The sequence below is a fragment of the Populus trichocarpa genome, chromosome 18, assembly GCF_000002775.5.
Source record: "Populus trichocarpa isolate Nisqually-1 chromosome 18, P.trichocarpa_v4.1, whole genome shotgun sequence".
Taxonomy (NCBI): domain Eukaryota; kingdom Viridiplantae; phylum Streptophyta; class Magnoliopsida; order Malpighiales; family Salicaceae; genus Populus; species Populus trichocarpa.
Window position 1 is genome coordinate 15,340,944 of NC_037302.2, and position 26,636 is coordinate 15,367,579.

The 26,636-nt window shown below is 38.4% G+C and overlaps 2 protein-coding genes across 2 annotated transcripts in view; one reads left to right on the forward strand and one right to left on the reverse strand.

Annotated features, from left to right (window-relative positions):
* The window catches only part of LOC18110927 (uncharacterized), a 93,235-nt gene that overhangs the window by 15,326 nt on the left and 51,273 nt on the right, over positions 1-26,636 (forward strand). The window lies entirely within an intron of this gene.
* LOC127903874 (disease resistance protein At4g27190-like) lies at positions 2,066-5,572 on the reverse strand. Its single transcript, XM_024592045.2, has 4 exons — positions 5,218-5,572; positions 3,847-4,430; positions 2,571-3,640; positions 2,066-2,286 (listed from the first exon to the last, which is right to left on the reverse strand). The coding sequence occupies exons 2-4, from the start codon at positions 4,406-4,408 to the stop codon at positions 2,281-2,283; spliced, it is 1,638 nt and encodes a 545-aa protein (XP_024447813.1). The 5' UTR covers positions 4,409-4,430; positions 5,218-5,572; the 3' UTR covers positions 2,066-2,280.

The following is a 26,636-nucleotide window of genomic DNA, read 5'->3' on the forward strand; positions in this document are numbered from 1 at the left end:
AGGCAAACTTTATAAACTTTAATTTCAAATAAATAAATTGTAAATTTAAGATCTGCATCTACAACTTTTTTGTTAATCAATTTTTCTGTGATTTCTATGTTGTTGTTTTTCAAATATTTTCTGTGTTTTTTGTTCTTTTGCTTCCGTCTGTGTCAAAAACTTTGATGATCAATCATTTGTAAGGAATGACAATAATTAGAAAACATATATACCTGTTTTTCCTTCAGCAAATATGTATTGTTGTCTTATTTATTGCATCCTGGAAATGTGCTAGATGTCTTATCTTGTCCACTATCATGTCCACCGAGGAGGGTTTGGGTACCAAGTTGAAATTGTGGAAAATTTGGGGCAAGAGTGTAATAAGTAAAATGAGGGTATTTAAATTGTGAATGGCTTCTCCTGAAACCATTCATGTCCAGCCACTGTGTGTGAGTAAACAGGGGAGGGCTTTGTCGATTTTATTTGGTTTCCACCATAAACTCACTCATTTAAACACTACATAAGAGAGGGTAAAGGATCAAAAGAGGGGTTTAGGAGGAAATTGAGCTGATAATTGAAGTTTTCTTGGAGGTTTGAAGGGCATAAAGTGACGGGTTGGGAGGAAAGAATTAGAGGATGAAGAAAACTTCTTTTCATCGTCTTTTTCCTTCAAACGTTTTGTGTTTAAGAGGTGAAAAGCCTTGATTCAGGCTTGGTTTGAGTTTTATCTTGTGAAATGGATACATTTTAGGTGATATATGCATGATGGAAGTTTGAAATTTGTTGAATGAAAGTTTAAATTGATGGTATTGTGTAGTTTGAATGGTATTCATAAGCATGAAATATGATGGGACAATGATTCAATTGGAAGAATTGAAGAGACAATCTATACCCCCTCCACCATTGATGGGTTTCGGCCAAGACAAAAAGAAAGAAAAGGGTGAGAGTAATTGATGAAATTGTTATGTAATTTGCATGGAATTATGTTATTATGAGCATGCAAGATATCGGTGATGCATGAGTTGGGATAATTGAAAAGAAAAGAAAATTCATAAAGGAATTCAGCCACACTAAAATCTTATTGATTTGAATTGCTTGGAATGGTTGTTGAAAATTAAAATTGTTGTAATATTTTTAATTTTTATTATATTAATGATTATATTATAGTTTGGGTGTAACTTTTATTATATATAAGATTTTTATTATGTCGAGTAGTGATAAAAATAAAGAAGTACAAAGGTATTGGTTCATCTTGTCAAGAATTTAACCAAAGCAAGAAGCATACTTCAGCGAGAAAAAAGGATCCCAATAGGCTATTGCAGAGCTGAATGCAATTTTCAAGAAATCTGAGACAGATGCTCCCAACAAGATCATTGGGGGCGGGTTTGCAAATTAGACTAACAATGTCTATTCCAGAAAATAGACCTTAAGATGCAGAATCACATATGAGATTTGATGGTCATTGAAAAAAAAAAAAAAAAGTTGAAGGCTATGGAACACATTGACATTCCTTAAAGAACATGGTGGTTCTTTAATGATTTTATAATTAGAAAAAAATGCAGGGGTTTTGAACAGTCAGATACAAATCTGACATTTGTGTTCCTTTTTGCTAGATTTCCATTAGTCTAATGGTTCTCTGGCCTTATTTTTAAATCCACTCGATTATTATATATATATATATATATAAAACTAGTTTATAATGTGATAGCCTAATGACCATGATGGATGATAATACGTTTTGCACGAAGATCAGCTTCTTTTAAGGAGCTTTATAATGTCAAATAAAAACACTTTGGAAACCATCAATTTGAACCAGTTCCAGTTCAGTTTTAGTTTATTTTGTAAATAAAACTGGTTTAATTATTTTTTTTAATAAAAATCGAACCGAATAAAAAATAATTACACCTAATAAAAAAGATAAAGAAGATAAATAAAAGTACCAGTTAAAATATACATAAGTATACATATGCTGATGTAATTGATTTTACCTAGAATGTTGTAGAAAATCTTGATTATCAAAAGCTTTTGACAAAATCCACTAAAAGGAGTCCTTAAAACAAAAAATGTATTGCCATTTTTTTCTAGTTCAAAGAAAACACCATTGCAAAGCACTCCACTTTTTGATTAATTTTGAAATCACCACACATATATAATAAGAAAATGACACATCTTGATTGGATTATCTTTTTTCTGACGAGCATATCCATGCAGAACCCAATTGATAAAAAACTATAGATGCAATCTCTAGAATTAAGTTTGTCATCAGCAAAGTCTATCCTGATTTCATCATCTTCTTCTTCTTTAACCCTGCAAATACAAATAAACATTGAATTAAAAATTGATTTTGAAGTAATTTTAAGAAAAATAGCCTGCCAAGTAATCTAAATTAAAGATTTTAAAGAAATTCTCCTAGTTTTAAAGATAAGTAGTTAAAGATAACAATAAAGTGAACGAAACTTCTTCATTGATGTTAACATAACCAAAGAGCACTTTGATTTAGAAGAATCAAAACAAATACGTTAAGAAACAAAATTAGTGGTTAAACTATAGAAAGAAAAAAAGAGAGGAGAATGATAGAAAGTACAATTTACCATGACTAGAGAGTACTCATCCAGTATTTGGATGGCCATGTCCCTAAGCAAGTCATGCATCTTGACAGCACTACCACCATCAATTCTTTCCAATAAGCAGATATTTTCTAGTCTATCAAGAATTGAGTGGCCCTTGTCAAGTGCTGCTTGCCTACTCATTTCTTTAATTATCCCCTCCTCGATGAAATAATCTATCAACACCTCCCTTTCAATCTTATGACGTTCATCAAATAATGCACAATATACAAAACATTGTTGTGCTGAATCATCTAAACAATCATAACTCAATCTTAATATCTGGAATATTTGATCTTCCATGTCCCAAAAATTTGATTCTTTCAATCTCTTCAATGTAGTCCTCCACTCATGTAGGTCATCGATTCCCTTCAAACTTGCTGCTAATGTAACAATTCCCAAAGGCAAACCAGCACATTCCCTTGCAACATCTACAACAATTCGTTCCACTTCTGGAGAAAGTGGTATGTCTTGTCCAAGCCTCTCCGTGAACAAGGTCCAAGATTCTTCATCAGAAAGAGCATCCACTCTTATATTGTTTCGGCTATTCATCTGACGACAAACCATTTCTGATCGAGTTGTCATAATGAGCTTGGATCCTTCCAATGGGATAGGAATCCCCACTTCTTGTGGCTCAAAAGAGTTCCACAAATCATCTAAAATGAGAATCCATTTTTGTTTCTTTGCTAGTTCTTTTGCCAGTTTGACAGCTCTAGACAGATCATCATCTTTGCTTGAAAGATCTAAATGAAGATATTTAGCAATAAGATCTTGCAATTCTTCAATCTTGAAACCTTGAGGCACATTCACCCAGTAAACACTACGAGAAATATCTTGTCTTTCTAGAAGCTCATTGCGGATATGTTGCAGCAATGTCGTTTTACCAACTCCTCCCATTCCATAAATGCCAATGGTTGAGATTTCATCATCCATTAACCAAGACCGTATCACCTTTATATTCTGTTCAAATGCTCGACCCACTAGCTTTGTAGAGCTGGCACTTGTGCTGGACTGCACTAATCTTCCACTACTGTTCTCCATTAATCTAGCTCGTTCTGATGAGACGTGGGAAGGAAAATAGGTTTAGGATCAATTTAGCTTGAACACCATAAAGCATGGATTATATAAACCAAGAAAGACCAATTGATTGAAACTATTAATGATCCTAGCTCCAAAGATTCAAACAATAGTTCCATGTGAAAAACGAAATGGTAAGATAAAAAAAAAAAAAAAAAAAGACGATGAGGTACAAATAATTTACCTGGGGAGACATTTCTGTCAACATGCTGAATAAATCCTTCACAGGTGTTTTCCATGCCACTTCCTGCTTCTGGATGCGAACAAATTAACTCTTCCTCTGCACCTTGTTCGATGGCCTGAACTCCCACTTGTATCCTTCCATCATCACCTGCCAATTTATTAAGTATTGCATAGCTTTGCTCCAACATACTAGCTACTGGTTCTGTTTTCTCTCTAAATATGTTCTGCACATCATCCATAATGACATCGTTTTTTGCAGATGGAGAACAGAGTTGATCATGATAACTTCCAAGGCCAAGACACAATAGATCCTTTGGCGGGGATGAATCTCCTCGAGGCTCGTCGGCTTGATTAATTGATGGCCTCTCAAGAGAGCTACCTCTCTTCAGATTCTGCACTTGTCTACAAATTGTAACACCACGCCCTTGGACTCCTGACAAATGCCATTTGATCATCGTAACGGAAGCAGCAGCAGCAAATTTATAGCCACAAAATTTACAGTTGAAACGACCATCATCCAGCTTCTCAACATGATCCCAAAATGGATCATTCGGTCTAGTCATTTCACCGCTTTCTTCTTTGGCCCTTCAAACATCAAATAAAAAATTGTCAAAAGTAACGCATAAAAAATGGCTGTTGAATTAATTGGAAATTAAGAACTCAATCTTAAAATGTAATATTAGAGGAAATCATTATTTTTTAAATAAGTAAGCAAAGGAAAAGAGTGCACAGTGCCCTTCAAAGAAAGAAGCCCAGAAGCAAAGGCAGCAAGAACAAATCCTACAGTTTGTCTACAACCAGCAAACATCCTAGCCGTAAATGTGTTAAAAAAATAAACTGAATCTGTATAATTAAATCAATCATTACATATTAAATAGGCAGGCACTTAACTATATATTTTCCTAAAGAGATGTACTTTAAGAAGATAAAAAATTATAACAAATATTGAATAATTTAAATAATTGTTAGAAAAGCAATCTAAAATAAAAATTTGAAAGAAATTCTGCTTGTTTTGAAGATAAGTGGTTGAGGTTGATAGCAATATGAACATGTAAGAACAAAGCTAACAATATACTTAAGATCTAATATGATCAAGGAACCAATTCTACAACCAAATGGGCACTTTTGTTTGGATGAATCAAAACAAATAGTATTAACAATGAATTTGGTATGAACTCTAGAAGGCATGGATTATAAAAACTAAGAAAGATCAATTTATTTATATATTTGGAAACTAATGACGATCCTAACTCCAAAGTTTCTCAATAAGATTTCAACAACCTGTGTTTTACTTAAAAAGATTCAAACAATAGTAACATGTCAAAAACAAAGACAGCAACAAAATGAAGAAGATGAAGTATAAATACTTTACCTGGATTCAAAAGAATCTGAAGCTAATTGTTGAGTGAGGTAACGTGTGGACGCACCCCAAAGTTGAAGCTGGAGGAAACGGAGAGTTGCTGCTGGAATGAATCTGCAGCAGTGTTATTTTTGCAGAGGGGACTGTTGTTTGTTCACTAGAGTATGTTACTGCTTTCAAGAGTGCAGTATGCTGCTGGAGTATGCTCCAGGAGGAAGATAGTATCAAGGAGAAGAAGAGGGAGCAGAGAACGCAAGAGTGAAGAACCAAAATACTGCAGCCGTAATCGGCAGAAGAGGAGGAGGCGCCGGGCAAGGGGAGAAGGAGGAAGGCGTAAATCTGTTAGGATATTTCCTGCTCTGATGCCAAGTTAAAGCATTGATTCGACCCTCTCTTCTATTTATACAACTAGGGCAACATATATTAGTTATTGTGTACGATACAACGCATGATAAATCTATAAAAGGAAAGTACAACATTTCCTATATTACAACAAATTCCATAATAAAGATGAAGTATAATTACTTTACTTGGATTCAAAAGAATTTAACAAAAGAATCTGAAGCTAATTGTTGAGTGAGGTAACGTGTGGACGCACCCCAATGTTGAAAATCTGGAAAGCTGATTGGAATATGAGAAAGAGTCGTCAAACTAGTCACCTATCAAGCTGACAAGAGGCGCTCAACAGACAAAGAAACCTAGAGAACAACTGTTTTTAAGATAAGTAGTTGAAGTTGATTGCAATATGAACATGTAAGAACAATGCTATAATATGGGTTTTGAGTTCTAAAATAGATTAAGCAGCATATATAATTAAGTTCTACCTGATTGATAAATCTACAATCCTACTTATTAATTCTACAACCATATTAGTGGTAGAAAAACAAGAAAAGAGAGTAGGATTTACCTTGCAAGCAAGAAAGAAGTTGAACTCAAAACGAGATGATTCAATTCAATCAGAAAAGGAGGCACAGATCATGAGAAAGGTTTGAGAAATTTGGATCAATGGTATACTAAGAGAGATCTCTCTTAGTGGAAGACTAGCTATTAAAGCCATTGCATGCGATTTGGTAGCAACTTTATGTTTTTTTCTTTGGAGAAGTCAATAGAAATTGGCGGTAAACAGCAAGCTTATTTTTAGTCAAAAGAAACAAAAAATCCTTGAGTCTAATGAATTAATGAAGATAGAAACTCCAAAGAACATCACTTGGCCAGAAATAACAGTACTACTCGGGTCAGCTGCTAGCATGGATAAACATACGCTACTTGGGGAAATTCCGCATTTCCTATATCAGCAGGAAAAAAGAGAGAGGAACAATCCATTAGGTTAGGGCAGGAAAAAGGGTAGAAAGAAAAAGCAATGCTCTTCCCATTCTTTCTTTTCTATAAAACTATCTCCTTCCTTGCAAGAGAGGGTTCTGGCATTGCTTCCCATCTGGCACACCATAACTTGGCAGCCTGTCTGGCTTTTGCACATGCACAAAGGAGAGAAAAAGATGCTAAGATAACCAATGTCAGTTGTTATATGAGATATGGTTCTCATAAAACTAAAATAAGATGACCAATGTCTACTGAAATTAATTTTGCTAAAGAGAAATTGCAGAAAGATGGTTTCCTTTAATCACGAGCTTGCTTGGAATTGATTTCTATACATGGAAGAAATGCCATTGTGTGTGAAAAAATAAACTGAAGCTGTAAAACAAAGCATATATAATTAAATCAATCACAAGGAACGAGTACATATTCTACATCTTATTATTAAACAACACTAATGGGATTGTAAGTCGAAGATATTTTTTCCTGGCAGATTAGAGATATTTGGCTGATACATGAGTCTTTCCCCCTTTAATAAATAGAAGAGCTTAGGGGACATGCTACAAAAGATACCAAGAGAACCTTCAAAAAGAGGTTCAGTTATCTCTCCATTATAAATGACATATATATTTTTAAGGCCTTCTTAAGATTGTTGTATTATGTGATTGCCTTATGGCCATGATCAAGGTTTGCACGATGTCACCTTCTGTTTGACAACTTTAGGGGGAGTATGACATAGCTTAGTGACTGGAGACAAGAAGAAGGCGACAATTCTCCTTCACGTAAATCTTCATCATTCGTCAAAGAAGATGGATTAGTCAGAATTAATCTGAATTATTAGTTGATGGTTATCATTCTTCGCTCCACTCCTCGATTTCATTTCACAGGAGTTAAAGATTAGGTACCCTTGTGATTGGAGGATTTTTCTTGTGCATCAGATGGAATGGAAGGGATGTCCTTGGCCATTTGGCGTGCAGTGTGAAGGTGGCGCAGCTGTATGTTTTTCAATTACTAAACAGATTTTGGAAAATGGGAGTGTTGTTCATAGGGTGCAGAAAATGACCAATGATATGTGTGTATGAACAGTTGATGATGAACAGTTGATGATGAACAGTAAAACAGCATTAGTTTTTTAGTATATTAGTTAATCAATTAATAATTAATAAATTTATGCCGTCATCTGATGCAGTATATAGGTTTTAAAAAAATTATTTTTCCTTAATTATTTTTTTCTAGTTTATTGAAGGTTTATTATCCTTTTCTTTATTTTCTGGTTTTCTAATTGTTTATGTTGGGTTTTTGAGCTTATTTAAACAATTATAAACCTTTTAAGAATTAGAGTTTCTGCGTGAATAATTCTTTTGAAAATTTTATGTTCTTCTACTCATTATTTTTTAATGTAGTTTCAGTTTACATCAGCTTTAGATAATTTTAGAGCTCTACATCATCATCATGCTTTAAAATTTTCCTACAAATGGAGGAAGCAAAAAAATCAAGAAAGAAATATAACATCAAGAATCCTGCGAATTCTCCATATCTGGTCATTATATTTTACCCAAGCATGATAATATTATTAACTTTTATTATCCGTATTTATCCACAGCATTATCAAACATGATTAACTCTTCCTTTACCAGAAATTAGCTGAAGGGAAGTTGTAGGGTTCGATCCTGTTTATTTGAAGAAAGCTACACTGCACGTCTTAGTTCCAAGGGAAGCGATTACTGCAAAATCACTGGAAATGTGACCCCAAAGCAAGAATCTTCTAGTTCTGGACATATATTTACCAGTAAATCAAGGATATTGCAGGTGAATCCCCTCCTGAGTACACAAACACATGATTACTAAGCACAGGAAACGAGTTAAAAGGTGTTGATGATGGAAAAATGAAATATTGTCTGAATTATGATATAAATGACAGCGAGAGAGTTTTGTATATTGATAGGTAGAAGATGATACTGAAAGGCTAATAAAAATTGAAAGTTCTGAGCAATTAAACAATAATTTGTCATAATAAGACAGACAGGGATATACCATAAATATATATTTTTATAGATAAGTAGACATGGTAAAGCTCAAAAAGAGATATGGTTGTGCTGGATCAACATAGTGATAATAAAAAACCTATAACTTAATTTGGATTCGATCGTTTAAATCAAATTCAATTTTTTCTAGAAGATTTACAAAGCTCATTTTTATAGGAGGGCCACGAAGATCTCTTTGAGCCAAATTTGTTATTTTTACTTGATTTTTCTGGTTAATTTTGGATTTTCTTTTCTTTTTCATTTTGTTTAGGGATTTTGATTGTATTACCTTATCAAGATTGGTTTATGATATATTTAAGTAATTATAAGCAACGCCAAAGATCAATATTTTACCTTCAGAATCTCAGAAATGCCAAAGATCAGTCTAGAAATAGCCGTTCATAAATTCCAAGATCAACACAACATAGTTATAATATCCAATTTAATTCGAGATGTGAATGGAACGGGCAAATGAGTCAACCTAGATTTTCATTTATTTATTTTTACAAAAGATACCAACAATATCTTTTTAGTTATGTTTTTCAACACGACATTGTTTTAGTACAAAAACTTTAGTTCAAAATAAAATTCAATTCAAGCATAGTTTTATAACAATAACATAAAGATTAAATTTAAAAATTATAACTATTTGCAAGTTGTATTTATTTTGGATGTATTATTAAACTAGATTAGAGATGTCGAATTTAATAGCAAGTAACACTTTTATTTGATAAAGTTGTGATTATGGCTTTTAAAAAGCTATAAATTATAGTTTCTAAAAATAATATATGAAAAGAGTTGCAATATTAGCTTTAAAAATGTTATCAAACACTTAAAAATCATAATTGCAGTTAAAAATCAAATTCACATCCAAAATCCTTGTTTTCAAACAGATACCTAAATATTTGTTTGATAGTAAATGCCATTTATTTTCATAAAAATATTGTTCACATTAAAATAAATAAAAATAATATTCTTTAAAAATTATTTTATATTAATATTTCAAAATTATTAAAAAGATTTAAAATATTGTAAAACTATTTATCAAGAAACATATAATAATAAAACAATATAATTAATAAAATGTAAATAAAATATATAAGAACAATAAAGATTAAGGGATGAAGAGAAAACACTATTATTTCAGATGAATTTGTAGTTATATGTATGGTTATTATTCTCTCAACAATATTTCTATTTATAAGCACAAATAAATAAATACTTGTAATCTCAAAGGTGATAAGAATGTAAATTCAAATGAACTTCATGATAATGAATAAATATAATAATAAAAAAGTATAGAAAAACACAAAGACACCCAATATCCACATACAATACAATGTATAATTTAATAACATAAAAAATATTAATTTAATTAAAAAAAAGTTTAAAAAATACTTTAAAATTAGACTGAATCTCATGAACAAACTCACCCTTGCACAAATGAAAATTAGCACAAATTAAACACAAGGAATAAGAGAGAATAGAATCACATAGGAAATTACCAGTCCACTGTCATGCTGCCCTTTAACATTTCTTAATCCAAAAACTCAACTTGTCATCTCCGCTTGCGATCTTTTGCAGCAACTAATTATATTTAAGGAAAGAAGGTGACGCTGTTTTGTTCTAATAATTTCTTTCTTGTTTACCACCTTTGTTTTCTTGATTTTTTTTTACCGAAATAAAAAATGGCTTTGATGGAAACATTGTATCTCTCACATGGAGCTCCAACACTTGCTATTGATGAAACCGCACCAACAAGACAATTCTTTAAATCATGGCAACAAAGTGTGTACAAAGAGAAACCGAGTTCCATTCTTGTTATTTCTGCTCACTGGGAGACCGAACCTACTGTTAATGTTGTTGATCGAAATGATACCAGACTTCTATGGCTTCCCCAAGCCCTTGTACCAGGTACCCTTGATGATCATTTCTTTCTTTCTTTCAAAGTGTTTTGCTTTTTAATTCTTTGGACTGTTTTGTTATCTGGGGTGATCTGATTTCAGCTTGTGATGAGTACTTTTGGAAATTAAGACCATATGATTGATCATATAGCTAGGAAGATTAATTAACTTTTTATTGATTTTGACAGTTAAAATTGTGATTAAATGATTAAACATGCCCGTGTCTATAATTAGTTTCTGGGATTTTGAGGCACCCTTGAAGCTAGCCACTATTGATTTGTTGAATTGAAATGATTGTTACGTCAAGAATTACATTTGAATGATGGCTGATGAGTGAAGGATGATTCTGTAAAAGAAAACAATATCTATTCTACTATGATTTCTTAGATGTTATGATTTGTCTTGGAAGTAAAGACAATTCATTTCTTAAGAATTATAATTGATTATTGATCTGAACAGAATAGCTCATATGAGGTTCTGCTCTAAATAAAACCGAATGGAGAAGATACACTAATGATGCGGTTGAAAGTGCTTTACCTCTGAAAACGCACTTTAAGCAACAAAAGCATGAAAATCATGTTGAAAGTTTGTGAAAATAATGATATCATATATATGGTCTGAGTAGTTTGGGTTTTGGTTGAAGCCTAGCCAACTCTGAAATGGTGTGTGAGATTAGCCTTGTATAATTGATTTTGCTGGGATAAATGTCATGCACAATCCATATCCATATTTGCACAAGTGAATCCCAAGGATGCAAAGACACGCTCCAAACAAGATAACTAGATAAAAAACCCGACATGCTTGAACTGTGCTCTTTTGTCAAATGTCAAGATGACAATACTTCCTTTGATAGTATATAGCTATATGAGAAACTTAAATGACTTACGCGCTTAACTTTTTCTTGCTAGTATTGCCTTTCTACAAGTGTGTCCTTACCATTTATGCTGTACTTGTGTGGGCTTTTAACACTGTGACTTTTGTTGTATTAAACTCAATCAATCTAGAAGGTCAAGGAAGGCAACCACCGGCCAGCCAGCCACCAGCTGTGACCGACCAGCCGCCAGCCACCAGCCGCAGCCGCCAGCCGCCTTCACACCATTGGCCGCCAGCCGCCTTCATACTTGAAGGTTGAATTATCTTGTTTTGAATTCGTGTATAAATAGCAAGCTGAGCTTATGCTATTATGTGTGGAGAGAGTAGAGAGAAACACTAGAGAGAAAGAGAGAGGGCGTGTATTAAGCTTTTGTGTTTATTTTTGCTTCTGTAAGCTTCTGTTCTTGAAATACAACTTTGTGTTTTATCCCCTCCGAGTGTTTCAAAGCCACCACCAGTGGTTTCTCCCACCAACAATTGGTATCAGAGCCCCGTTCGTCAGAAAACAGAAGTGTTTTTGGGAGATATCCGAATTTTCAAAGTTGTCATAAACAAGTTTTGATCATTCCACAGTGTAGATCTCATCCAGACGAACTCACTACCGCAAAAATCAGCTTGATCGGAGACGGAGGTAGCCCACACGCGCCGCCTGAAGATTCTGCACTGTTTGACCACGCGCAGCCACGCGCCCAGAGGTAGACGACGCCTGAGCCACACGCGCGCCATATTGGAGCCGGTTAAGCCAATGTCTATTATGTCCCAGCCATAAAGCAGAACCTGATCAGCTTAGGTCAACTTTTGGAGAGAGGATATACTTTTTACTCGAAGAATTGTCATCTGACAATTAGAGACAACAATTGGAGATTAATGGCTTATGTGAAAATGTCCAAGAATAGGATGTTTCCTTTGAACATCCAGTATGATGCAGCAAGGTGTTTGAGTGCCATCACCAACAGTGAAGAATGGCTTTGGCACCTGAGGCTTGGACATCTGAATTTCACGAGCTTGAAGATGCTAGCAAGCAAGAAGATGGTCAAAGGTTTGCCTCACATTGATCATCCAGATGAAGTCTGTGAAAGTTGTGTCCTCAGCAAACATCACAGATCCAGTTTTGCCAAAGAAGTCAACTGGAAAGCAAAGAGGCCACTGGAGTTAGTACACACAGATGTGTGTGGCCCAATTACGCCTATGTCGACTGGACATAATAGGTACTTCCTCACTTTTATTGATGATTTTAGTAGAAAGACGTGGATATACTTTCTGAAGAGGAAGTCAGAAGTATTCAATTGTTTTAAAGATTTTAAAGCAATTGTGGAGAAGCAAAGTGGCTACATGATCAGAACAGTGAGATCTGATCAAGGTGGAGAATATACAGCAAATGACTTTGAAGCCTATTGTACACAACAAGACATCAGACATCAGACAACACCAGCTTATACACCACAGCTGAATGGTGTAGCTGAAAGGAAGAATCGCACGATTCTTGACATGGCAAGAAGTCTGCTCAAAGCAAAGAAGTTGCCCAAGCAATACTGGGCTGAAGCTGTATCATGTGCAGTGTATCTACTGAATCGCTGCCCAACCAGAAGTTTGCAAGGAGTCACTCCAGAAGAAGCATGGAGTGGTCACAAACCAAGTGTTACTCATCTACGAGTCTTTGGTTGTGTGGCATATGCAAAGATCCCAGATGCAAGAAGGAGAAAACTCGATGATAAAAGCGAGAGATGCATCTTTGTGGGATATGGTGAAAGAAGGATGGGATACAAGCTGTATAATCCCATCACGAAGAAGGTGATTATGAGTAGAGATGTTATCTTTGAAGAAGATAAATCTTGGGAATGGACTGATAATAAAGAAGCAGTCAGATGGATCAACATTGATTTGATCCTTGAAGGTGAAGAAGTACCAACAGTACTTGTCGAAGAACCAATTGTACCAGCAGCTGAACCACAAAGTCCGGTGATTATACCAACAGCTGAACCACAAAGTCCGGTACACAGATTCCCTGTATTCAACAGGAGGAACACACCAGGAGCATCATCATCAACACCAGCAGCAACATCCTCGTCAGAAGAACCAAGAAGGATGAGAAATCTTGAAGAGCTGTACGATGCCACTCAAGTAATGGAAGATACAGATTTGTTTTGTTTCTTTGCAGATAATGACCCACTTAGCTTCAACAAAGCTATCACAGAAGAGAAGATAGAAGCAATGGATGAAGAAATGCATGCCATTGAGAAGAATGATACCTGGAAGCTGACTTATCCACCAGAAAGCAAGAAAGCAATAGGTGTCAAATGGGTCTATAAGACAAAGAAGAATGCAAAAGAAAAAGTGCAAAAATACAAAGCCATTGAAGAGGGAAACATTTATTAGAATGAAGTTCATGCTTGGCATGACATCCCTCGATTGAGTTCAAAGGGGAGATTTGTTGTATTAAACTCAATCAATCTAGAAGGTCAAGGAAGGCAACCACCGGCCAGCCAGCCACCAGCTGTGACCGACCAGCCGCCAGCCGCCTTCACACCATTGGCCGCCAGCCGCCTTCATACTTGAAGGTTGAATTATCTTGTTTTGAATTCGTGTATAAATAGCAAGCTGAGCTTATGCTATTATGTGTGGAGAGAGTAGAGAGAAACACTAGAGAGAAAGAGAGAGGGCGTGTATTAAGCTTTTGTGTTTATTTTTGCTTCTGTAAGCTTCTGTTCTTGAAATACAACTTTGTGTTTTATCCCCTCCGAGTGTTTCAAAGCCACCACCAGTGGTTTCTCCCACCAACAATTGGTATCAGAGCCCCGTTCGTCAGAAAACAGAAGTGTTTTTGGGAGATATCCGAATTTTCAAAGTTGTCATAAACAAGTTTTGATCATTCCACAGTGTAGATCTCATCCAGACGAACTCACTACCGCAAAAATCAGCTTGATCGGAGACGGAGGTAGCCCACACGCGCCGCCTGAAGATTCTGCACTGTTTGACCACGCGCAGCCACGCGCCCAGAGGTAGACGACGCCTGAGCCACACGCGCGCCATATTGGAGCCGGTTAAGCCGCGCCGCGCCGAGCCTCAAGCCAAGCCTCCAGCCGAGCCGAAGAATATTCCCGAGAATATTCCCTTGTTAAGCCGAGCCGCTAAGCCGAGCCACTATTAGCCGCAGCCGAGCCGATAGAATATTCCGCAGAATATTCCCGGTTCAACCCAGCGAACCGCCCGACGCCCAGAATTGGTTTTGTGACCGGTTCACCCATTTTATGACCTGATTTCTACAAAGTCAAACCGGTTCCCGACTATTTCGACCATTCCGGATCGATCTAAAGTGTCGGTTTTGCCAAATTCAACTCCCAGAAGGAGATATAGTCATTAAAAGAGCAAAATGACTACAGAAAGTACACAAACACTCATCCCGAAGCTGACCAAAGACAACTATGATAGTTGGTGCATCAGATTAAAGGCATTTCTTGGTTCACAAGAGTGTTTGGAGATTGTACATTATGGTTATGATGAACCAGAGTCTAAAGAAGAAGAAGATGCTTTACAAGAGGCACAGAAGCAAGCCCTGAAAGTCAACAGAAAGAAGGACAACAAAGCAAAGACCATCATCTACCAAGGTCTTGATGAAGATACGTTCGAGATCATTGCTTCCGCTGAAACATCAAAAGACATATGGGAGGCTCTCCAACAAAAATACAAAGGTGCTGACAGAATCAAGAAGATTCGTCTTCAATCTTTGCGAGGTGAATTTGAGTTATTGCAAATGAAGTCCTCGGAATCTATTTCTGATTATCACACAAGGATTATGGTGATAGTCAATCAGATGAGGAGAAATGGAGAAGCCATCGTCGATTCTCGAATTACTGAGAAAATTTTGAGATCCCTAGATCCAAAATTTGATTTTGTTGTTGTCGCCATTGAAGAGTCCAAGGAAGTGGACAAGTTGACAGTGGATGAACTTATGAGTTCTTTGCAAGCTCATGAGCAGAAGATTGTAAAGCGAAATGGAGATAAGGCCATCGAGCATGCCTTACAAGCAAAGTTGTCGCTCAAAGAGAGATATGAGCAAGGGGAGACTTCAACAAGTGGATATACCACTCAAGCAGGAAGTCAACAAACCAGAGGAGGATTCCAGAGATTCCAAGGAAGAGGTTCTTGGAATACAAGCTTTAGAGGAAGAGGTGGTAGAAACACCACCAGAGGAGGTAGAGGACAACAAGCATTCACTCCTAGAGGAAGAGGAGGCGGTTACAATAACCGTGACAAGAGGAATATCCAATGTTATAGTTGCAATCAATTTGGGCACTATAGCACTGAATGCAGAAGGAAAGCTCCGTTGGAGATACGTGAGCAAGCCAACTATGCAGAGAAGGATGACAGAGAAGAAGCTGCATTTCTTGTCCAACAAGAACTTGGCGAGAAACAGGAAAATATATGGTATCTAGATACTGGAGCCAGCAATCACATGTGTGGCTACCGAGAGTTATTTAGTGATCTAGATGAGACCAAGCAAGGTCTAGTTACTTTTGGAGATACCTCAAAGGTTCCGTTCAAAGGTAAAGGCAGCATCCCAATTAAGTTGAAGAACGGCGATTCCAGCTACATCGCCAATGTCTATTATGTCCCAGCCATAAAGCAGAACCTGATCAGCTTAGGTCAACTTTTGGAGAGAGGATATACTTTTTACTCGAAGAATTGTCATCTGACAATTAGAGACAACAATTGGAGATTAATGGCTTATGTGAAAATGTCCAAGAATAGGATGTTTCCTTTGAACATCCAGTATGATGCAGCAAGGTGTTTGAGTGCCATCACCAACAGTGAAGAATGGCTTTGGCACCTGAGGCTTGGACATCTGAATTTCACGAGCTTGAAGATGCTAGCAAGCAAGAAGATGGTCAAAGGTTTGCCTCACATTGATCATCCAGATGAAGTCTGTGAAAGTTGTGTCCTCAGCAAACATCACAGATCCAGTTTTGCCAAAGAAGTCAACTGGAAAGCAAAGAGGCCACTGGAGTTAGTACACACAGATGTGTGTGGCCCAATTACGCCTATGTCGACTGGACATAATAGGTACTTCCTCACTTTTATTGATGATTTTAGTAGAAAGACGTGGATATACTTTCTGAAGAGGAAGTCAGAAGTATTCAATTGTTTTAAAGATTTTAAAGCAATTGTGGAGAAGCAAAGTGGCTACATGATCAGAACAGTGAGATCTGATCAAGGTGGAGAATATACAGCAAATGACTTTGAAGCCTATTGTACACAACAAGACATCAGACATCAGACAACACCAGCTTATACACCACAGCTGAATGGTGTAGCTGAAAGGAAGAATCGCACGATTCTTGACATGGCAAGAAGTCTGCTCAAAGCAAAGAAGTTGCCCAAGCAATACTGGGCTGAAGCTGTATCATGTGCAGTGTATCTACTGAATCGCTGCCCAACCAGAAGTTTGCAAGGAGTCACTCCAGAAGAAGCATGGAGTGGTCACAAACCAAGTGTTACTCATCTACGAGTCTTTGGTTGTGTGGCATATGCAAAGATCCCAGATGCAAGAAGGAGAAAACTCGATGATAAAAGCGAGAGATGCATCTTTGTGGGATATGGTGAAAGAAGGATGGGATACAAGCTGTATAATCCCATCACGAAGAAGGTGATTATGAGTAGAGATGTTATCTTTGAAGAAGATAAATCTTGGGAATGGACTGATAATAAAGAAGCAGTCAGATGGATCAACATTGATTTGATCCTTGAAGGTGAAGAAGTACCAACAGTACTTGTCGAAGAACCAATTGTACCAGCAGCTGAACCACAAAGTCCGGTGATTATACCAACAGCTGAACCACAAAGTCCGGTACACAGATTCCCTGTATTCAACAGGAGGAACACACCAGGAGCATCATCATCAACACCAGCAGCAACATCCTCGTCAGAAGAACCAAGAAGGATGAGAAATCTTGAAGAGCTGTACGATGCCACTCAAGTAATGGAAGATACAGATTTGTTTTGTTTCTTTGCAGATAATGACCCACTTAGCTTCAACAAAGCTATCACAGAAGAGAAGATAGAAGCAATGGATGAAGAAATGCATGCCATTGAGAAGAATGATACCTGGAAGCTGACTTATCCACCAGAAAGCAAGAAAGCAATAGGTGTCAAATGGGTCTATAAGACAAAGAAGAATGCAAAAGAAAAAGTGCAAAAATACAAAGCCATTGAAGAGGGAAACATTTATTAGAATGAAGTTCATGCTTGGCATGACATCCCTCGATTGAGTTCAAAGGGGAGATTTGTTGTATTAAACTCAATCAATCTAGAAGGTCAAGGAAGGCAACCACCGGCCAGCCAGCCACCAGCTGTGACCGACCAGCCGCCAGCCGCCTTCACACCATTGGCCGCCAGCCGCCTTCATACTTGAAGGTTGAATTATCTTGTTTTGAATTCGTGTATAAATAGCAAGCTGAGCTTATGCTATTATGTGTGGAGAGAGTAGAGAGAAACACTAGAGAGAAAGAGAGAGGGCGTGTATTAAGCTTTTGTGTTTATTTTTGCTTCTGTAAGCTTCTGTTCTTGAAATACAACTTTGTGTTTTATCCCCTCCGAGTGTTTCAAAGCCACCACCAGTGGTTTCTCCCACCAACAACTTTGACATGTGCCTTAGGCTACACCTCTATGCTGAGAAATAATGTTCGTTCACGTGCCTTGGGATCTGAATTGGTTGTGGTTACCGTGCTGAGCGTTGCTGCATCATGAAGGTGGTGGGAAAAATTTCTCAATTGTATTTTTAGTCTCTATTTTTCTGAAATTTATTGAGAACCTTCAGAAATGTCCGAGGGTGTCACAGCGACATTGCTACTACCTTTTTCACTAATATTTATTGCTGCCTTTTCTTTTTGTTGCTTTTTCCTACAAAATCCTAGTCAAGAAATGCCTTCAATCATGGTCATTTCTGATTTCTTTTTTATTTCAGAAAGGAGCTGGAACCATTGATCTTGAGCCCTGTCTTACACATACATCAGCAGTGGAACCTGCTCTTGCTCCCGTGGCTGTTGAAGAGACAAAATGATAACCTGTGCTGCAGCTTCGGTATGACATAGCCATTTTCTTCCATTACCCTTTGAGTTTATGCTCTTACTCTTCACTTCTCAGTGTGTTGTAACTATATCCTGTTTTCAGTTTTTGATTGAGCAAATGTTCTACTCAATTAGTAGAATGGTCATCTGAGGTAGAGTTCTGGGATTTCCATTCATCTAGCATTAACACAACTTGCTTTCAAATGTATTTAGCACAAAGGAAATTGTAAGTAAGATGAGAAAAGTAAATCTTCTTACTGTTAATTATTGTAACAGGAGGTCCGATAAGATTTCCCTGCATAAATCTTATTTGATTTTTCTTGCTTGATGTGTAATACATCTTGTTTGAAGGATGGGTCTAAATCAACAGGGGCCAACATAATTTAGCTAATTATCAGGACTAGTAGGTTTAACTAATTATTCATATCAAAACAACTGAAGATTTAGAAAAGGATAGTCTATTTTTAAAATTGAAAGGGATGTTTTGTTCAATTATTTTTCAGATTCCCACTTTCAGATATTATTATATACAAATTAATATGAGCCACCTTTATGATGAAATAAAGGTTTTGTATGAACTGGAATGGATGAATCAAACTACTGGAACTCAGAAATTAACTGTTATACAGTGAGTGAACCTGAATTGCGAGGATGCTGACTTCTGCATCATCCTTAATACGAACCATGCACCTTAATAAGGAATTGAAAGTTTTGTAACTACGCTGAATAAGTAAAATAACTCAACTCGACAACGAACTGGATTGCAAAGATGATCCTCACAGCGCCAAGTATTGACCTGCTTGCCTGTAGAGGATGATCTCTCTTTCAGACAATCAAGTGCACAGTAGTAGTACTTCTGTAAAAGTCTCATCCCTTGGATTGTTATTTCTCATCCAGGTCTATATACCAGATTTGCTGCTAAGAAATCATAATACTTCAAAATTCCTAAGTAAATATGGAATGGAAGCACAAACATGACCCATTAGATTTCTAAGTATGGCCAATCATAATCACATTATTCTGAGTATGGCCAATCATAATCACATTATCTCCTCATATTTTGGGTGGTGGTCACCATTATTTGCATTGCTTATTTAAACTCACTGTGTTTGGTTCTCACAAATTAAATGTATGTTTCGTGCTACCTGTTCCCACAAGTGCCAAGTTACAACTGTTGTATTAAACTCAATCCATCTAGAAGGTCAAGGAAGGCAGCCACCAGCTGTCACCGCCCAGCCACCAACCGCCCAGCCGCCAGCCGCCAGCCACTAGCTGTTTGCCGCCACAGCCGCCAGCCGCCTTCACACTTGAAGGTTGAATTTTCTTGTTTTGAATTTGTGTATAAATAGCAAGCTGAGCTTATGCTATTCTGTGTGGAGAGAATAGAGAGAAACACTAGAGAGAAAGAGAGAGGGCGTGTATTGTTAAGCTTTTTGTGTTTGTAAGCTTTTGTTCTTGAAATAAAACAGTGTGTTTTATCCCCTCCGAGTGTTTCAAAGCCACCACCAGTGGTTTCTCCCACCAACAATTGGTATCAGAGCCCCGTTAGTCAGAAAACAGAAGTGTTTTTGGGAGATATCCGAATTTTCAAAGTTGTCATAAACAAGTTTTGATCATTCCACCGTGTAGAGCTCATCCATACGAACTCACTGCCGCAAAAATCAGCTCAATCGGACACCGGGGTGAGCCACGCGCGCCAGAGGAAGAAGACGAGTGACGTCCACGCGCGCCATATTTGAGCCGTTAAGCCGCGCCGAGCCGAGCCGCAATCCAAGCGTCCAGCCGAGCCGCAGAATATTCCAGAGAATATTCCCTTTTCAAGCCTAGCCGCTAAGCCGAGCCGCTATTAGCCGAAGCCGAGCCGATAGAATATTCCACAGAATATTCCCGGTTCAACCCCAGAATTGGTTTTTGACCGGTTCACCCATTTTCTGACCTGAGTTCTACAAAGTCAGACCGGTTCCCGACTATTTCAACCATTCCGGATCGATCTACAGTGTCCGTTGTGCCAAATGCAACTCCCAGAAGGAGATATAGTCATTCCAAGAGCAAAATGACTACAGAAAGTACACAAACACTCATCCCGAAGCTGACCAAAGACAACTATGATAGTTGGTGCATCAGATTGAAGGCATTCCTTGGTTCACAAGAGTGTTTGGAGATTGTACAATATGGTTATGATGAACCAGAGTCCAAAGAAGAAGAAGATGCTTTACAAGAGGCACAGAAGCAAGCCTTGAAAGTCAACAGAAAGAAGGACAACAAAGCAAAGACCATCATCTACCAAGGTCTTGATGAAGATACATTCGAGATCATAGCTTCCGCTGAAACATCACATGATATATGGGAGGCTCTCCAACAAAAATACAAAGGTGCTGACAGAATCAAGAAGATTCGTCTTCAATCTTTGCGAGGTGAATTTGAGTTATTGCAAATGAAGTCCTCAGAATCTATTTCTGATTATCACACAAGGATTATGGTGATAGTCAATCAGATGAGGAGAAATGGAGAAGCCATCATAGATTCTCGAATTACTGAGAAAATTTTGAGATCCCTAGATCCAAAATTTGATTTTGTTGTTGTCGCTATTGAAGAGTCCAAAGAAGTGGACAAGTTGACAGTGGATGAACTTATGAGTTCTTTGCAAGCTCATGAGCAGAAGATTGTAAAGCGAAATGGAGATAAGGCCATCGAGCATGCCTTACAAGCAAAGCTGTCTCTCAAAGACAGATATGAGCAAGGGGAGACTTCAACAAGTGGATATACCACTCAAGCAAGAAGTCAACAATCCAGAGGAGGATTTCAGCAATTCCAAGGAAGAGGTTCTTGGAATACAAGCTTTAGAGGAAGAGGTGGTAGAAACACCACCAGAGGAGGTCGAGGACAACAAGCATTCACTCCTAGAGGAAGAGGAGGCGATTACAATAACCGTGACAAGAGGAATATCCAATGTTATAGTTGCAATCAATTTGGGCACTATAGCACTGAATGCAGAAGGAAAGCTCCGTTGGAGATACGTGAGCAAGCCAACTATGCAGAGAAGGATGACAGAGAAGCTGCATTTCTTGTCCAACAAGAACTTGGCGAGAAACAGGAAAATATATGGTATCTAGATACTGGAGCCAGCAATCACATGTGCGGCTACCGAGAGTTATTTAGTGATCTAGATGAGACCAAGCAAGGTCTAGTTACTTTTGGAGATACCACAAAGATTCCATTCAAAGGTAAAGGCAGCATCCCAATCAAGTTGAAGAACGACGATTCCAGCTACATCGCCAATGTCTATTATGTCCCAGCCATAAAGCAGAACCTGATCAGCTTAGGTCAACTTTTGGAGAGAGGATATACTTTTTACTCGAAGAATTGTCATCTGACAATTAGAGACAACAATTGGAGATTAATGGCCTATGTGAAAATGTCCAAGAATAGGATGTTTCCTTTGAACATCCAGTATGATGCAACAAGGTGTTTGAGTGCCATCACCATCAGTGAAGAATGGCTTTGGCACCTGAGGCTTGGACATCTGAATTTCACGAGTTTGAAGATGCTAGCAAGCAAGAAGATGGTCAAAGGTTTGCCTCACATTGATCATCCAGATGAAGTCTGTGAAAATTGTGTCCTCAGCAAACATCACAGATCCAGTTTTGCCAAAGAAGTCAACTGGAAAGCAAAGAGGCCACTGGAGTTAGTACACACAGATGTGTGTGGCCCAATAACGCCTATGTCGACTGGACAAAATAGGTACTTTCTCTCTTTTATTGATGATTTTAGTAGAAAGACGTGGATATACTTTCTGAAGAGGAAGTCAGAAGTATTCAATTGTTTTAAAGATTTTAAAGCAATTATGGAGAAGCAAAGTGGCTACATGATCAGAACAGTGAGATCTGATCAAGGTGGAGAATATACAGCAAATGACTTTGAAGCCTATTGTACACAACAAGGCATCAGACATCAGACAACACCAGCTTATACACCACAGCTGAATGGTGTAGCTGAAAGGAAGAATCGCACGATTCTTGACATGGCAAGAAGTCTGCTCAAAGCAAAGAAGTTGCCCAAGCAATACTGGGCTGAAGCTGTATCATGTGCAGTGTATCTACTGAATCGCTGCCCAACCAGAAGTTTGCAAGGAGTCATTCCAGAAGAAGCATGGAGTGGTCACAAACCAAGTGTTACTCATCTACGAGTATTTGGTTGTGTGGCATATGCAAAGATCCCAGATGCAAGAAGGAGAAAACTCGATGATAAAAGCGAGAGATACATCTTTGTGGGATATGGTGAAAGAAGGATGGGATACAAGCTGTATAATCCCATCACGAAGAAGGTGATTATGAGTAGAGATGTTATCTTTGAAGAAGATAAATCTTGGGAATGGACTGATAATAAAGAAGCAGTCAGATGGATCAACATTGATTTGATCCTTGAAGGTGAAGAAGTACCAACAGTACTTGTCGAAGAACCGATTGTGCCAGCAGCTGAACCACAAAGTCCGGTGATTATACCAGCAGCTGAACCACAAAGTCCGGTACACAGATTCCCTGTATTCAACAGGAGGAACACACCAGGAGCATCATCATCAACACCAGCAGCAACATCCTCGTCAGAAGGACCAAGAAGGATGAGAAATCTTGACGAGTTGTACGATGCCACACAAGTCATCGAAGATACAACTCTATTTTGTTTCTTTGCAGATAATGACCCACTTAGCTTCAACAAAGCTATCACAGAAGAGAAGATAGAAGCAATGGATAAAGAAATGCATGCCATTGAGAAGAATGATACCTGGAAGCTGACTTATCCACCAGAAAGCAAGAAAGCAATAGGTGTCAAATGGGTCTATAAGACAAAGAAGAATGCAAAAGAAGAAGTGCAAAAATACAAAGCCATTGAAGAGGGAAACATTTATCAGAATGAAGTTCATGCTTGACATGACATCCCTCGATTGAGTTTAAAGGGGAGATTTGTTGTATTAAACTCAATCCATCTAGAAGGTCAAGGAAGGCAGCCACCAGCCGCCAGCCGCCAGCCACCAGCTGTTTGCCGCCACAACCGCCAGCCGCCTTCACACTTGAAGGTTGAATTTTCTTGTTTTGAATTCGTGTATAAATAGCAAGCTGAGCTTATGCTATTCTGTGTGGAGAGAATAGAGAGAAACACTAGAGAGAAAGAGAGAGGGCGTGTATTGTTAAGCTTTTTGTGTTTGTAAGCTTTTGTTCTTGAAATAAAACAGTGTGTTTTATCCCCTCCGAGTGTTTCAAAGCCACCACCAGTGGTTTCTCCCACCAACAACAACTGCTATATGCATCACAGACATGCTTCTTGTCCTTTGTCTTTTATGATTTATGATTTCACTTATTTCACTTATTTCATTGATAATTGTATGTTTTTGGCTACTAATAAAAAGGGCTAAACTATGTCTGTCTAAGCACTTTTTTCTGTTATTTGGATCTACTTACGTTATGATGACTTCTCTCTTTCAGAATGCTTTGTGGCAACAGAGACTTCTCTCTTTCAGAATGCTTTGTGGCAACAGAGATTTGTACGCGTAGTTACAATACAGTGCAACCTTTGCAACGAGCCCTGGTAGATTCTAGATCTTTTTGATAACTATGATTGCTGCAATTTTTCAGATCTCAACTTAGATCTCATAAAGATTTTATTACATTTCCACCTAACAAATTCAGTTATCTTTGCTGTGCTTTCAGTAATCGTTTCATCTTATTGGTTCGAAGTTGATAGACTTTTAGGGAATTATTCTTATTTTCTATATGGGATTTTTCTGGTCTATCAAAACTAATAGCTACCAAGTTTGTAAAGGCTTTTTATGTTTTTTTGCTTAGCAACACTTAACAGATATCCTCTATTTCTACTTCTGTAGTAACATTAGTTTACTACACGACCCCAGATCTATTATAGTTGTTCTAACAGTTCATTCGATAAACTCTCCACAGTTTCCAACCAATAGACATGCTTATCTGAAGTTTGGAATGTTTCCATGACACAGTTTACTGGAGTTTAGAATGTTCCCATGACATAGTTCATTAAGTGTTTATCTTTTTTGTTTATCTATGAGGGCACTAATTTGTTGGGGATTCCGGCTCCCCCATGCGCGGACCGGGGGTGTACTGATAGTTGCTCATAGAAGGCTAGAAGCACACTGCTACAATATTTTACGTGGTTCGGCAAAACCGCCTACATCCACGGGAGAGAGTCCATTTTATTAGAGATTAGAGAAAGGATATACATGGAGGAGGAGGATCACTTCACTCAAACTCTACTCCCAGCTCTCATTGCTGCACTTGCAGCTGCTGCAATGGCAGCAAGGCTGCTGCCATTGCAGCTCTCTACTTTCACTCTATTCTCTTCACATTCTCACACACTCTCTTCTCAGTTTGCTCTACTCTCTTGCTGCCTATTTATAGGCAAGAATGGTGCCACCAGCTCCAACACTTCTTCAACAAAGGTGGCTGCCAACTCCAGCTCTTCTTCAACAATGGTGGCTGCCAACCTTTGACATCTTGGATGGGTGCACATGGTTGGTGCAACTCCAGCTGCAGCTGCTGCAATTGTCAATGGTTGTTGCACATTAATGGCAACCAACCCAACAATCACCCCCTTTGCCATTCATGTGGGGCAACTGTCCTCTTGCTTCTTCAGCACAGGCTTGCATCCTGCAGCTCTTCCAAGCTTACCATTCCGAGAGCGTCTGTGACCAAGTTTATAGGTACTCGCCAAACCTTTCAATCACCAGAGTCACCAAAGCACACCTTTTCTCACACAAAAGGATCACTACAACCAGATGGTCTGCCACATCTCATCTGAAGAGTGTTAACGCTTGTCTCTGGGACACAACATTCCCCTTCGAGCGTATCAACCATGCTCGGTCCGGAATGAATCATCAAGCCTCACATCAAGGCTTACAACACCCCCTCAAACGAAAATTTCTATTTCCAAGTGCGACAGTCATTATCTGAGTATCTCAATATGATCACGAGCTCACCACTCTTCCAAGAGTCTACTCATACAGGAGTTGCGCCTGCCCTCTGTTCCACCCTAGGAACCACGCCTTACTTCTCCGTGAGTCTCTCGCTCTTAGTCTCAAGAGTCCAGGTAGCTCTCCACCTTCACCTATGGGGGCAACCCATTAAAGGTTGATCCATATATGTCTTGATACTGAGTATTACAATGCCTTCACTGAGCTCACCACCTTGACAAGAGTCAACTTGTTTCGGGAACCTGCGCATGCCCTCTGCTCCTTCATAGCAGCCGCGTCTTAATGCTCCACAAGTCACACACTTATTATCCAAGGCAAATGTCTTCTAGCTCATTGATCTTTAGCATGGGGGCAATATCCATGAAAGTCAATCCTGCATCTGTCTCCATACTCATCATAGCCACTTCATTGGCTATACACATGTCCACTCATATCTAGCCATCACATTGGCTTTGGGGTTGTTCTGAACTGGGCTCATATCGTGGCCCACACATCTTCTCCTTAGGTGTCTCCGCTCGTCGCCATGCGGCGGTCTGAACTGGGGCTTCTACCACGGCCCTCACACCTTCTCTAAGGTGTCTTCGCCCGTTGTCATGGGGCGGTCTGATCCGGGCTCCTATCATGGCCCTCACACACCTTCCATCTAAGGTGTCTTCACCTTTCATAGGTGGCCGCATCCTCCTTCAGCTGAGATGCTTCAAAGTGGCTCCAAAAGTCTCTACCACCATGTGCACTATGGGAGAGATTACTGCCACTGACTACATAGAAAGAGAAAGTTGTGGTATACTCCTCGCAATCCTCCACCTCGATTTCTATGTTTGGAGCTTCTGTGCCTTTCTGCGTGACAGCTCCACCTACACCAACTCTCTTTGGTGTCTTCGCCTTTCATCATAGGCGGTTGCCTTGTATCACAGGCATTTGCACCCCCTCAATTAGGTGCCTCTGCAACAGCTCTCTTTCCATCCTTGCATGCATTGGAAAGGTCTTCGCCTATTGTCTTCATTAAGAGCACAAGAGACTTCCTGTTGTACAAACTTTAACAGTCTCTGCTCTGAGCTTCATCTGGGAACACTTCTTCTCCTTGCACCTGTTGTCTCATTACAGTACCTCGTTGGATCTTACAGGTACCTCTGCACAATCTCCGTGTGCCCTCGTGCAATTTTTGCTCTCTAGATTTCTCCCTATTCCTTGCTTATGTTTGACAGCAGCTCATCCTGTCACAACACCTGTCCAAGTCAAAAATAGGGTGCCAATCTTT